The 13,551-nt window shown below is 33.6% G+C and overlaps 1 protein-coding gene across 8 annotated transcripts in view; it reads left to right on the plus strand.

Moving 5' to 3' along the window:
- The first annotated feature begins 4,987 nt into the window (after positions 1-4,987).
- LOC148285813 (T-box transcription factor TBX2-like) overlaps positions 4,988-13,551 on the plus strand; it is a 189,477-nt gene continuing 180,913 nt past the window's right edge. For 5 of the 8 annotated variants that reach the window (XR_015822489.1, XM_088238309.1, XM_088224674.1 and 2 more), the window contains exon 1: positions 4,988-6,516. Coding sequence is in view for 7 of the 8 variants with exons in the window: in XM_088238309.1 (XP_088094435.1) it covers positions 6,110-6,516 (407 nt within the window). In the remaining variant the exon portion in view is untranslated. The remainder of the gene's footprint in view (positions 6,517-13,551) is intronic. The other 3 variants (XM_088242708.1, XM_088225431.1, XM_088223916.1) reach the window with 1 other exon arrangement.

Raw genomic sequence — 13,551 nt, forward strand, 5'->3', positions numbered from 1 at the left:
AAGCCACTAAATTATTTTTGAACGCCACCAGATCTGTATATAAGACAGGACCTATAAAAGGGACACTGCAAAAAAAATAAGGACAGTAAAATAATGGTGTACATATATACTGCAGTCAATATAAAAAATACATATTCTACATAAGACTTCGAGCTAACGCATGCCAACCCTCTTTCATCCACTCTGTATTTGACGAAGAGATCAATGAAAAGAGGAAAGATCTATCCCAAACAACTCCATTTTTTTGTGTTAATAAATATTTGCGTTCGCATGATTAACCCAAATATGTCAACTTTGGGGGCAACGAGTTGTAAATAACTCGCTGTTGGAAAATGGAAATCAAGTCGGGATAGAGTGGGGCTCAAACCTCGGACCTCCGATCCGTTAGTCGTCAACCCTAGCCAGACAACCCGATTCAATTGTTTGAAGAATTGACTAATCTACACATTCTGGACATTGGGGCATAAAAACCAAAGTTGTTCTTATGTAGAACATTGTTTTTACTTCCGGCGACCTGGTTGAGAACATGAAAGGAGATAGATTACAACGGAGATGAGACATCACTTATAGCATTAATGTAAATAATAAATACATAAGACCTTCCCCAATACTACCAAAAATTAGTAAACATTGTTGTATCTTATATTTATTTATAATATATTGCTAAAAATAAATATTTTAGTTTTGAGTTAAAAATCAATAGATTTTAATTCTTATTACCTTTTTTCTCTATATTTTTTTGTTCTCCATTCTTTAGAATATTTCGTAATATTACTATCTATTTATAAGGGACATGTGCAAATATGTATGCACTTTAAATTGTTCGGCGATGGTATGAGTATATCTCCAAACGTAGGTTTATTTTATAAAATAAAAATTAAACTAATAAATTAAATGTTTCTTTAAAATAAGTACGTAGGTAAGCTTTTGAATCTAATCCGAGGTCCCAAAACTCGGAAGAAAGTTAGAATGTATGCGGGCGGTGGGAGGGTGGGAGGGTGGTAGGTACCTTTTGTCTAATGTCTACTGTATATTATACAAACTTGGGCTTAAGTTGGCCAATAACATGTTAGAATCCAAATAAACAAGGGTTTAGTACTTTAAGAATTAAGAAACTACCATGTTACAAAAGTACCTACATTCGAACTAGAATATGTAGGTACCTACATGGCAAGTTATTTCCGAATATGTGAATAGTAGGAAGTTACCTACAACACAGAAACTTAGTAAGAAAATAAAGATAGAAAAAACTGTGATTTTAAAATCATCGTTCCTCTAGATTAAAATTTACGGGTGTTTCATATTTTTAGTTCATTGAATAAGTATTTTCAGAGTTTTTAATTGCTTGAAAATTCAATGGATTTTCTGTTATTGAGTTAATTTTATGTAGGGTTAAGCATGCAAAGAGTGCGCATAACCAATGAGTACGCGTCGCGATTTATTCGAAATCCGTTTCCAAAGTTAATAACACTGCAATTTTAATCTGTTGCCTTTATTCCGAAAAATCAATTGGGGTGTCGTTCACATTGCGTGTTGGATAGCATTTCTTATGAAAATAAATCGATAAAAACAAATAATCTGTTACAAGACTAGAACTAGCGAGTATTATTTTATGTTGTTTAACGATCATTTAACTTTTGAAGTGAATTTTTTTTAGTCTCTGGATGTTATTTTAAAAATCATTTTGGTCATGTCGACAAATGAGTGGCAAGGGAAGAACAGAAGAAGAAGATGAAAGAAATGGCAGAAAAATTACGTGCAAAATCGAAGAAAGCTGGGAAACCAAATACCGATGGGTAACGAATGAGCTCAGATGAGCTCACATGATCAAATGACCTAACGAATCCTCCGTTTCCCTCTTTGCAAAGCGGTGTACGTTAAGCTACTGGAAGCGGATTGTATCCAAATTAAGACGTGAAGCATGGTGACACGATGAGTGCACTGACTACACTGGTTTTGGAGCATTTAATAGTGATTTGTGTATAAAAAATTAACATTGTATCATATGCGTATTCTTACCTTGTGATAAGAAATGGTTGTGCGTACTATTTTCTAGTATAGTAGAAAAGAGTAGGGAAAAAATGCTAAATTGTAGTGTTTATTTTTTATGCTTTTAGTATTGTTCTCTTAATTTTTACATGATTACAATTGTTGTTAGGTTTTGTTCAGTACAAACTTTACTCACATCAAAAGTTTGTTAAGTGCGCACTCTTTGCTTGCTTTACCCTAAAGGTATTTTATGTCCCTACCTAAATGTTAACTGTGGATAGTTTTTCAATCGGGTTGTGGTCCCGCGGCTAGTGTTGCGGAGTCACGGATCATAGGTCCGAGGTTCGAACCCCACTCTACCCCAACTTGATTTCCATTCTCGTTATTTATGGGTTGTTTACAACTCCTTGGAAATGACCACAAGAATATAAATATTTGAGTAAATTATAAGAACACAAATATTTCTTTTAAAAAAAATAAAAATAAAATTTGTTGCCTAATTTCTTTAGTTAATAATTATCTACGTATTTATCTTGCCTTTTAGGTAGACATATATCCTTTGAAGTGTGGGTGAACCTTTCATTTTCATGTAATATACTTAGATATAGCTAATAAACAGGCGTGCTTCTTTTTTTCTGAATAAAATAATTAAATATTAAATGTTTTTATTTGTATCAGAAAATAGCTGCACCGTAAATAGTTGTTACCTACAGTTCATGAATATGAAAATGTGCGTCATGTGCGAAAATTGTTAGGCATTTGATTCACCGGCAGGCACTTAACATCATCACATAGAAAAAAAAAGTTTTTTTGTGATTTTTTAATAGTTATTCTTAAGCAAGTACAGTGCGTTCAAATGTTTAATAAGGCTATGTTAATGTATTCGTACTCGTACATGTCAGTGAACCAAGTAACAATATAATTTTTGTTTTTATAATTACGCGCATTTAAATTATTTATATGAAAACTTGTCGTTACTCACACATAAGACAAGATTTATAAAATATTTAAATGGACTGTAGGTTATGCTAGGTAGCACCTAAACTAACAATAGTTCGGTATTATTACGAACCTACTACCGTACGTTGTTTTCTCGCGGCTTCCTTCTATGTACTATTGCATTTGTGTGTTGGTTGGTTTTCCTTTCCTTTCCAAAATAAAGGCTAATTTAACGGAGTGGTGCTTATCACAAATATTATGCAAATAGATATTTTATACAGTAAAGTGATCGAATTACAATTATTAAAATAATTAGAAAAATCAATCAATCAATTCCTAGTTTAAATAGTTACGAAAAACCAAATAAACTAGGAATTCCTTTCTTGAGAAATTCTTCATAACTTATTATCCAAACACACAAGTACAAATAAATACAAGTACAAATATTATTTGACGAGTGACTAGGCATGAGTAGGTAGCTATCTTAAACTCCCACGTCTAGCGCAACAATCTTTTATCGTTTCCCCACTGAAGAAGAAATTATATTCCCTTTGAAAATATTTTCATAGGTGCATAAGAAAAACATTAACAAACTTTTTTACCCCGGGGAAGAAGGTAAAGTAGTAAGAAGGGTAGTAGTACCTATTTGAGTAGTATTGGGAGATTAAAGGGATGGTTGATCATAAACGTTACCTACTTTATTTATTCGGTAATCTGCGATAGGCGGATATTATTTTAAACCAAGTTACGATATGTAAAATATTTTACGTGAAATTTCCTAAATACTTCTAAAAAAATATAAAAGATATATAAGATACGATGGATGTGAAGTCCAATTTTTTGTACGAAATTTAATTTAATGCATTATTTGTTCAACAAAATAATTGTGAATATTATTTTACAAACGAAACCACTTTAACTAGAATACAAAATATTTCGAATAAAACGTCCAAATGTAATTAAGGGCCATGTACCTATTTTATTATACATATTTTGTAGGTAGAGAAAGTTGTCACCGGATTAGAATGCCTAATCTCACGTAGTGACCGCAGTGTAAAATATTTCCATCGTAGGCATTTTTATCTGTCGACGACTTTACCTAATAATAAAATAAAAAAATATGGATGCCAACACTGTCGATATTAGATCACTTATTATTATGTATAATTTTTAGTATCCAAGTAAAATTTTATCAAAACGATTTATTTTGTCATCACAGATACATCAGCATTTAGTCAAATGATTATTAATTAAAACAATAATTTGTAAAAAAAATATTTTTTTAATTTCAAAAAAATTAATTTAAAAAAATTACTTCAAAGGCCATTGAGAAAAAAATTATTAAATAATATTTAAAAAGATTTTTATTACCAAGAGAGGACCGTAGGATTATTTACGAATATTTTTATACAAGTTTAAATTTATTAACGATATAAGATACGAAATGAAAATAATCTAGGGACAATGCAGCGTGAAAATAATTCGATAGATATCTAATTACATTTGGCTGTGATAATCAAGATTCACGCAGGTTGTATTTACAAGAAAGCAAATAACTTACAAAGGTACACCTACCCACATCCCACACCCGCATCCCTAAACCCTAAATAAAAGAGGCACCACGGAAAAGAGCGGAGCAGAGCAGAATAAAATAATTGAAACCGCTATCTGGAGTAAAGTTGTGGTCGCGACAGTTCCCTTATCTCTCGACTAGAGCAAAGTAGACAGACAAACTAATATCACCCCACAAGATAAGGGTGAAATCTTTTGTTGGGCCGACACAGACACAGTGTCAAACTTAGCACATACACCACGGAGCGGTCGGACCGGGCGAGGGATAAAAAAAAATGACCGCCAGACGGAGACGGCGAGCAGCGGAATGAGCGTCGGAAAGAGACGAGAATACGCGAGGGGAGGGAGGGCAGAGAGGTTACGCCTTTTGTCATTGGCTGGTGGGGGCCTGGCGCGCCTCTGATTGGACAAGGGGCGCCAATCGCGTGGCGCCTCGCAGGGCGAGCGTTGACGCTTTGAGGTGTTATGCCGACGCCTTCGGGCCGGCAGTCCGTTGCTTACAGCGTCAGGATTATAACCCGTCTACGGTCGGGCGAGAGCGCGGCGCGAATACGATACATTATTACAATTTTCAAAAACCGCTTTTGAAAATATTACGCGACGCGGAAAATTCGCCGGAATTTTTTAAAAAACACAAAATAATAAAACGTGATTTGAGAAAAGTGAAAAAAAAAATACCCGGTGTTCGAAAATTATTTCACAAGTAAAGTGTAAAAAAAAGTGCGAACAATAAAGTATTTTACAACAGTGAGAAAAACATAGGATAATTCTAGACTTTATTTCCACGCGTTGTTTGCGCAAAAATACTGCCGACGCTCGCGACTTTTGCAAAATTTACGTTCCATTTTAAAAATTGGCAAACTTTGTGTTTCGAGTTCCGGCGAGATGTTTTGAAACCTAGTGAAGTACTACGCGACCTCAGTGGAAAGATTATGCATTTTTTTTTGTTTATTTTGACTAAAGCCGTGCCAATTTGACAAAATATTGACTGACAGTTCGACTGAGTAATCTTGGATATTAAATTGTGTGTAAAATATGCAAGAAAGTGGAAGAAAAATATTATTTTGCATCAGAAATTGAAGAAAAAAAATCTGAATTTTCCAACCAAATCAAGATCATCAAATCCACTAAAGGAATAACTTTCCGTTGGTGAAAAGGGAATTGTTTTGATTTTCTTGTTAGAATTCCTATAGAACTAATAAGAAATTTCAGTTTCGGAATAATTCTCAAATTGTACACTCGACACATTGAACATCTCCAAAAAGGCTCAAACCGTTTAAATTAGTTGAGAATACCTGAGTTGAGGATACCCAAGGTTATTATAAAAAATAATCCGTAGTGTTCTGTGAGAAAACTTTGAGAAAGCTGAAAAGGCTAATCGCTCCGTGTGTTTTTTTTTCAAAACTGGAAAGATATTAAAGTTTCGAAATAATTCTTTAATTACGCCCTCGACCCATTCAAAATCTCGGAAACAATCGAGAAGAACCGTTTGAATTATTTGAGAATACCTAACGTAAGATAAATCTGAATAAGCTGAAAAGGCCAATCGCTCCGTGTGTTTCCGTTCGGAGATGCGCCATCGCGCCTGCTAGGCCTGGAGAGAGTCCCGATGCGATACGAGCAGGCCGAGAGCGGAGCGGGTGCGGGCGCCGGCAGGGACGCCATGGCCTACCACCCCTTCCTGCAGCTGCCGCGGCCCACGGACTTCTCCGTGTCGTCGCTGCTGACGGCCCCGGCCGCGCCCTTCCCGGCGGCGCTGGCCGCGCTGTACCCCGGCGGCCTGCTGCCCAAGCCGGGCCCGCTGGGCGCGCACGCGCACGCGCACGCGCACGCCTACGCCACGGCCGAGGACGTCGTGCTGGCCGTCGCGCACCACCACCCGCTGCGGCCGCTGCGCGCGCTGCAGCCCGAGGACGACGGCGTGCGCGACGACCCCAAGGTCACGCTGGAGGGCAAGGACCTCTGGGAGAAGTTCCACAAGCTGGGCACGGAGATGGTCATCACCAAGAGCGGCAGGTCAGTCCCCGACATACCGCGATCTCTATCACCCACGGCGAGAGTCTGAATACCTACGCTCGCGAAACAGGTCCGGCTTCACCGAAAAGCATTTGACCGGGTGAAGGGAACTAACTGACATTTTGAAGATGAAGTTAAGTCATCGCTTTATTACATTTGGGTAATCAGTATAATCCAAAAACCTTTATTTCCGGTTTTCATGTCCAAACCATCCGAGTTGATTAAAAATATCAAATCAGTTTATAAAAAATAATTACAAAACCTCAATACAAAAGTTTGACTATTTAGTCAGTTGGTTCAATTCCCTGTAAGGGGCTCATTTCTTCTTGAGAATTGCCTAGGCACCTAGGTGCTTAGAAATAAGTGGTAGGTTTTTAAAAATTGTTTGACTTAGGTACCTATTTTTAAATGTGTGAACCAATTTTAACCTCTAATTTTCGCAATTCTTCTCTTACCTTATAAAAAACCAATCAGTTAGGTATAAACAAGATTAAGAATAAATGAATTAGACAAATTTATGGTAAAACTGTAAACGGTGGCTGCACTTATGTCAAGATCCGTGCATTATGAAATGCCGAAACAAGCATTATCGACTAAATTAAGAAAGGGTCGACTGCTTTAGACACGAAGAGCGAGTGGACAGCAAAGCACGGCTAAAACGATTTACGATGCGAATTTTGATGGATTCAGAAAACGAAGAAAATTGAGAAAGACATGGCATGGCCAAATTCAATAAATACTCGAAGATGGACTTGCCAAAATTTGAAATAATAGGCGTGCGTGCATGCGAAGATTTATGAATGTAGAAAGACATGTATGCAAAGTGGCGTTCTATCCTCTTTGCCTAATCCTAGGGGAAAACGTCGTGAAAGTTTGTTTGTTTTATGATAAACGATTACAAATTTTTAAAAACATGAAAGTGTTTTTAGAAATATTATTTTTTTGCGTTTTTAATAGAAGTTAGGTATATTATTCAAAAATATTAGCATGAAAAAAAAATCATCGATAAATATTTGAAAACTATGTATTACCTAAGAAAGATTTTCAATAAGATTCTTAATACCCGCGTCTATGTAATTTGGGTTTCATTGTTTAAAATATATTGTTTACTAAAGACTGTTAGTTTCAAAACTTTTTATATGGTTGCAAAATTTCATATTGGTCTGATATAATAGAAATTATTGTAACAGTAAAAAGTATCAAAAATTAAGTAGGCACGAAAATCAATCTTAAGGAAAAAAAAACGGTATTTAAATTGTTTGTAGGTACCTACCTACTCTAACCGTGAACGAAATTTATTAATTATGTTTTTAATTCATTTGTTTTACTTAATTTTCTAATTTTCTATTTTCTGTAAAAGGTTTCCGTAATGCATGAATAGTAATTTAAAATATCGATGATTAAAGATATGCTTGAATAAAATGAATTTTTCAATGCAAAGTGCATCTAAAATAAGACTGCACGCTGAACGCTGAACGCTGTAAAGCGTAGGCTTAAAATTACCATGCTCGTATTTTTTATACGCCAAAACACAGACGTTTGCTGTTTTGTTTCGCGATTAAACTGTAAAAAAATAGCTAAATTAGACAAATCAACACGTTAAAATTACTAAACGCATAGTTAGTTATGTAAATAATTCAAAATTAAAGAAACACAATAAAGATGTCGTATTAGAATGTAAAAATAATAAATTAGGTGGGTATTCAAAAGTCTAATTAATATTCTGTAGGTAGGTACACGAAACATTTTTTCGCGCATAGGACATAAGAACTTGATTTGGAAAAAGTCTGTCTAGTATTTGTGAATGTTCATATAGATTAATGAATTGCTGAAATTGATCATGAATTAAAATGCAGGTGATGCTTATTTAACTTTTTTTTTAATTGTCATGAAAATCTTTAGATTTGCTGACAGGTTAATGAATACATTTGAAAAGAGTGCAAGAATTTTGTATTAATTCATATTTTTGAACAAATTATTTGAATGGCTTTTCATAACCTAATAGATAAACCATATCAAAATCGAATCAAATCGAAATAAAAATAATAAACCAGTGTTTTTATAGATTTAAAAAAACAAACATAGATATTTGTAAGTAGGTATTATATTCCCATTCCCATTTACGCTTTGAAATTGTTATCTTAACAAACCGTAAAGATTTCAAATGCGCAAATAATTTTCTAGAAAGACTAACTAAATTAGAATAATATGTCTTTATCTAGGCGAAATAATGTACCTATGTGACAATCTAAGTAGGCAGGTACGTGATATTCAGACATGTCTTTACTTAACTAAGGGATGTGATTCCAGTTATTTTGCACACTTAGGGCACAAAACGTCTAGCGAGCCTGTAATGAGACTACACTTAGCTTAATAACAAGTTCAATAACTTAGTACGTATTTCCTTTGAAAAGACATTGAAGACGGGGACGAACGTCTTCGCCTGTCTGGATCGAATTATTTATTTAAGATATTCTTGTATAAAAGAGTGGTTAATTTAAGTCCTTTAATTTGTGTCTTCATCAGTGTGATTATCATTAAAAAAATAATTGATTCTCTTTTCTGGAATCAATTTCGGGCGAAGTGCTTGTATTTTTTGAATAGCCACAGTCTTAGTAATTTATTAAGGGCAGTTATTAGTAGGAAAGAAAAATAGTATATACAACGTTTAAAACCGAAATAAAAATTACAAATTAAAATATTTAAATTTTGTAATTTTTCTAAACATGAAAAACGTATTTTTGAAACCCAGTTATCAATATTTTGTAGTTGTTTCTGGAGCTAACAAATGAATACTTTTTTTTTATGTCTAGATTTCTTAATTAACCATAGAAAAAAACTAAAACAAGACTTATGTTACATCCGAGATGAAGAACAGTTTGATAAAAAATACAAATATTTAAATAAAAATCGCTAGATGGTTTCCATAATATAATAATCATAACACGAATGGTTTATAATGTTCGATGGTATCTATTTTTGAAATAAAAACGTGGCATGTTCAATACAGTCTCAAATAATAACCAACCAATTTCTAAAAAAAGATGTAGCTAAAAAACGGATTACATTATAATTATAATATAAATTTAAACAACCCTTATTAACAAAATTATCTGATGTTTGTTTTAAAAGATCGGACGAATTAATAGTTTGCCCAAGGCTTGTTCGAGGACCTCATTCTAGATATAATCTAACAGATACATAGATAATTACGAATTAATACCTCCACCTGCTCCTTCATCTATTTGTTCTTATAACTCTAAGTTTGAAAAGGGGTGTTAACACAACGCGAGATATTTAAAATATTTTCCACCGGCATTGCTACATTTTTTAAAGTGTAAAAATACGTCTTACATACTTAATAACTTTAGTTTATAGATTTTTAATAAACCGCAGATAAAATGTTCCCTTAATTATTAATTAAAGCTATTTACTAAATAAAACAAATGTTTTTTCTTATTACTTATAATATATTTACTTTTTATCCACAACTCACACTGAACTAATTATTACCGACATTATAATTCCTGAGCGACTTTTAATTTTAATTACATGAATAATTTTTTGTTAAATATTTATCAGAACACGGTTGTGGTCCCGTCACTAATGTCGCGGGCTCACGGATCAGAGGTCTGAGGTTCGCACCTCGCTCTACCAGAACTCGGTTCCCATTTCCTAATAGTGAGTTATTTACAATTCTTTGAAATTGGCCCGCAAAGTTGAAATATTTAGGTAAATCATAAGAACGCAAATATTTATTTTTTATGAAAAAAAGGATGAAAGTGGGCTGAATGCTGTCGAAATGCGATCTCTCAGGCGAATGTGTGGTAAAACTATGTACAATAGATGCGCAAATGTTGAGATCCGTACATTATGTAAGGCTGAGACAAGCATTATCAACAAAATCAAGAAAGGAGCTCAGCGCTGGTTTGGACATGTAGAGCGAACGGACAGCGAAAGAACGACTAAGAATATTTACAATGCGAATGTTGATGGTTGCAGAAATAGAGGAAGACCGAGAAAGACATGGCATGACCAAATCCAACAATTACTTGAAGATGGACATGTCAAAAGCCGGAATAATTGGCGCGCGTGCATGACAAGATGTGTGAATGTAGAGGAAGCGAGATCTGTATGCAAAGATAGAGTGATGTGGCGTTTTATCCTCTCTGCCTACCCCTACGGGAACACGGCGTGATGGTTTGTTGTAGTTTGTTTAAAAAAGAAAAAAATAATATTGGACGTAGGCATTTAAAACATAAGTTAAAAATAATCATGTACTAGGTGCTTACATAAATGTTTATGGACTTCAAAGATAAAGCTTTCGAAATTGCGATCTATCGGGCGACTGTGAACTAAAATCTCTGAAGTATGTAAAGTTGAGACAAGCATTTTAGACAAAATTGGGAAAGGGGTGTTGCGTTGATTTGGACATAAAAAGCGAATGAACTAAGAAGAACGACAAAAAAATACTACGCGAATGTTGATGGATGCAGAAAACGAGTAAGACCGAGAACGACATAGAATGACTAAATCTAACAATTTTTTGAAGATGAACATGTCAAAGTCGTAATAATCTGTATGCGTGCATTAGAAGGTGTATGAATGTAGATGCGAGGTATGTATCCAAAGATATTGTGATGTGGCATTTTATCCTCTCTGCTTACCCTTACAGAGAAACGGCGTAAGGTTTTTTTTAATAAAAAAAAGATGCTTATATATCGAGATACCTAAACCAAAACAATTTCATTAAAAAAAGTACGAATTTCACGCATCTCAAAAATACTCACATTGTTGTAATGTTTCTTTGATTGAAATTGCCATTCCAGAACCGTAAATGGTTAGATTGCATTTACTCTCATCCAATCAGAACTCAAATGGTATTTAAATTAGAAACCCCGACGATTTTTAAATTTGAAAATATAATTCCACGCTGAATGCGGTGATTTGTGGAAATTTTCTTTAAATACCGAGAACATTTGCTAAGGGAAATAAAGAAATCTAGGTAGAGGGGAGAAGACAGAAGAAAAAAGGGACAAAGATGAAAGAAAATTGTGTTTAGGAATCGCTACATCGAGGTGATATCCTGAAGGGTGCAAAGCGCTTAATTTGGGGATCGTTTATTCCCTCAAGGTATAAATGCTTCGAAATGTTTAAAAAGGAATACTGAAAAATCCTTACGAAAATTAAGTATCAAAACACTTAATATGCTTAATAATTCCCATGTAAACCCTACACAAAATAACGTGTAGGTTTCATGTCAATTTTGCCCGGTAGTGCAGTTGATTACACGTTCTGTTATTCAGGGGTCCGGGTGTTTGTATCCAAGTTTGGTGATACTAAAAAGATATTTATATTTCATAGATAATTAAAGTGTTACTCTTTATTGCTTAGTACTGCGAGCATAAAAGTTAGGAAAAACTTAATATTGTAGTTAGGCAATGCGCAGGCTTTTCATCTCGAAGTACCTAGTAAGTTTCTTGAGTAAAGTTAATTGTTTAACTCCTAGAAAAGTAATACATATTTTTGTTTTGTACATTATACTAAAACGTTTCTTTGAAGTTAAACAATTCTAAATTATTCATTAATAAATCCTTCTTGTGGTAAGTGTCTCAAGTTCACTTCCCGACACGGGTGACACGAAATTATTATTTATAAATGGTATTCAAAATCAAGTAAGCTCGATTATTAATACAAATCACTTCAAAGGTATTAAAAAAATATAATTAATTCGATTTAAATAATTTAAAATATAAATTGAATTTAGGATACCGTGCAGACCTCCTTAAAGCAGATTTCCCTAGTGAGGAGGATCCTTAAATTAATTTGTATAATTGTTTTTCATATGGCATAATAATAAAAATGGATAAAAATAAATACATTATTATCCTATAGATATTAGAATTTAAGTTGAACACTTCTTGATGAATTTTAGATTTCTTGAATAAATAATACTTTTTTCTTTTGTTCTTTTTATATTTTATTTTTATGGTCAAGGCAGAGGTTTTTACAATACTAAAAAGAAAACTGAGTGTACTGTTTTTATTTTAACATTAAATTTTAAAGATTATATTTAAAAGTGAAATAAGCAATTCAAATGATTTAAAATATTTAAAATAAAATTAAACATTAGTTTAAAATATTACACGCATCCTGTACGCAACGTACATTTTTGGGCGAGTACCTACCAGTGGCGAACGGTGATTTTATTTACAGGTAAGCTATAAAAATATAATTTATTGGTACCTACATAGTAGGTACATAATACATTATATTATATTATACATGCATTATATTATAATGTAAGTGATATACGAGTTTGCTATAAATTGCTATTTTTTCTGTGGTTCTGTGTGATACACCAACTCATATCTATGAAATCAACTCAACCGATGTAACTACGTGATATATTATATTGTGTAACTATATTATCCATTAATTTAATACATAACTTGTATAAAAGTTTATAAAAAATAGCACAATGAATTCAGTCAGTATTAGATATTCTCATTACGATTGAAATGACAACTGGCCAATTTCTTCTAGAAATGAATAATGCCAAAAACGGCCACGTCGAGCGCCACAATTGTTGCCAGTCATATTATGTCAAAAGTGTCATCTCAAAGAAAACAATATTTAAGAAATAATGTTTGAAATATTGTTTTCCAAATCGAGAATCTTCAAAGAATTTGTGTAATCCGCAAGTTAACTCTAGGAGAAAAATCCTGCCACTGGGTTTAATATGTTAAAAATAAAGTACATTTATTTGAATAAAGAAATAAGCTGTAATAATCGGATGGTTCCTTGGCTCATTGCTGGCGCTGGGCGCGCTTTATTAATATAGTTATTTATATTTGGAGAAAAATGCAAATGGTGGCAATGATTTGAAAGAAATAATATTTATTTGTTTGTTTTTCTCTAAATAAAGTCACCGTAAAACATTATTATGGACAGTCAATATAATGGTTAGTTGCGCATAATCGCTTCTATACACGATTCGCCCCTGGTACCTACATGTTTTCTGGAAAAAAACTT

The sequence above is a fragment of the Micrasema longulum genome, unplaced genomic scaffold (genome assembly GCF_059751315.1).
Source record: "Micrasema longulum isolate JH-2025_06_02 unplaced genomic scaffold, ASM5975131v1 h1tg000002l, whole genome shotgun sequence".
Taxonomy (NCBI): domain Eukaryota; kingdom Metazoa; phylum Arthropoda; class Insecta; order Trichoptera; family Brachycentridae; genus Micrasema; species Micrasema longulum.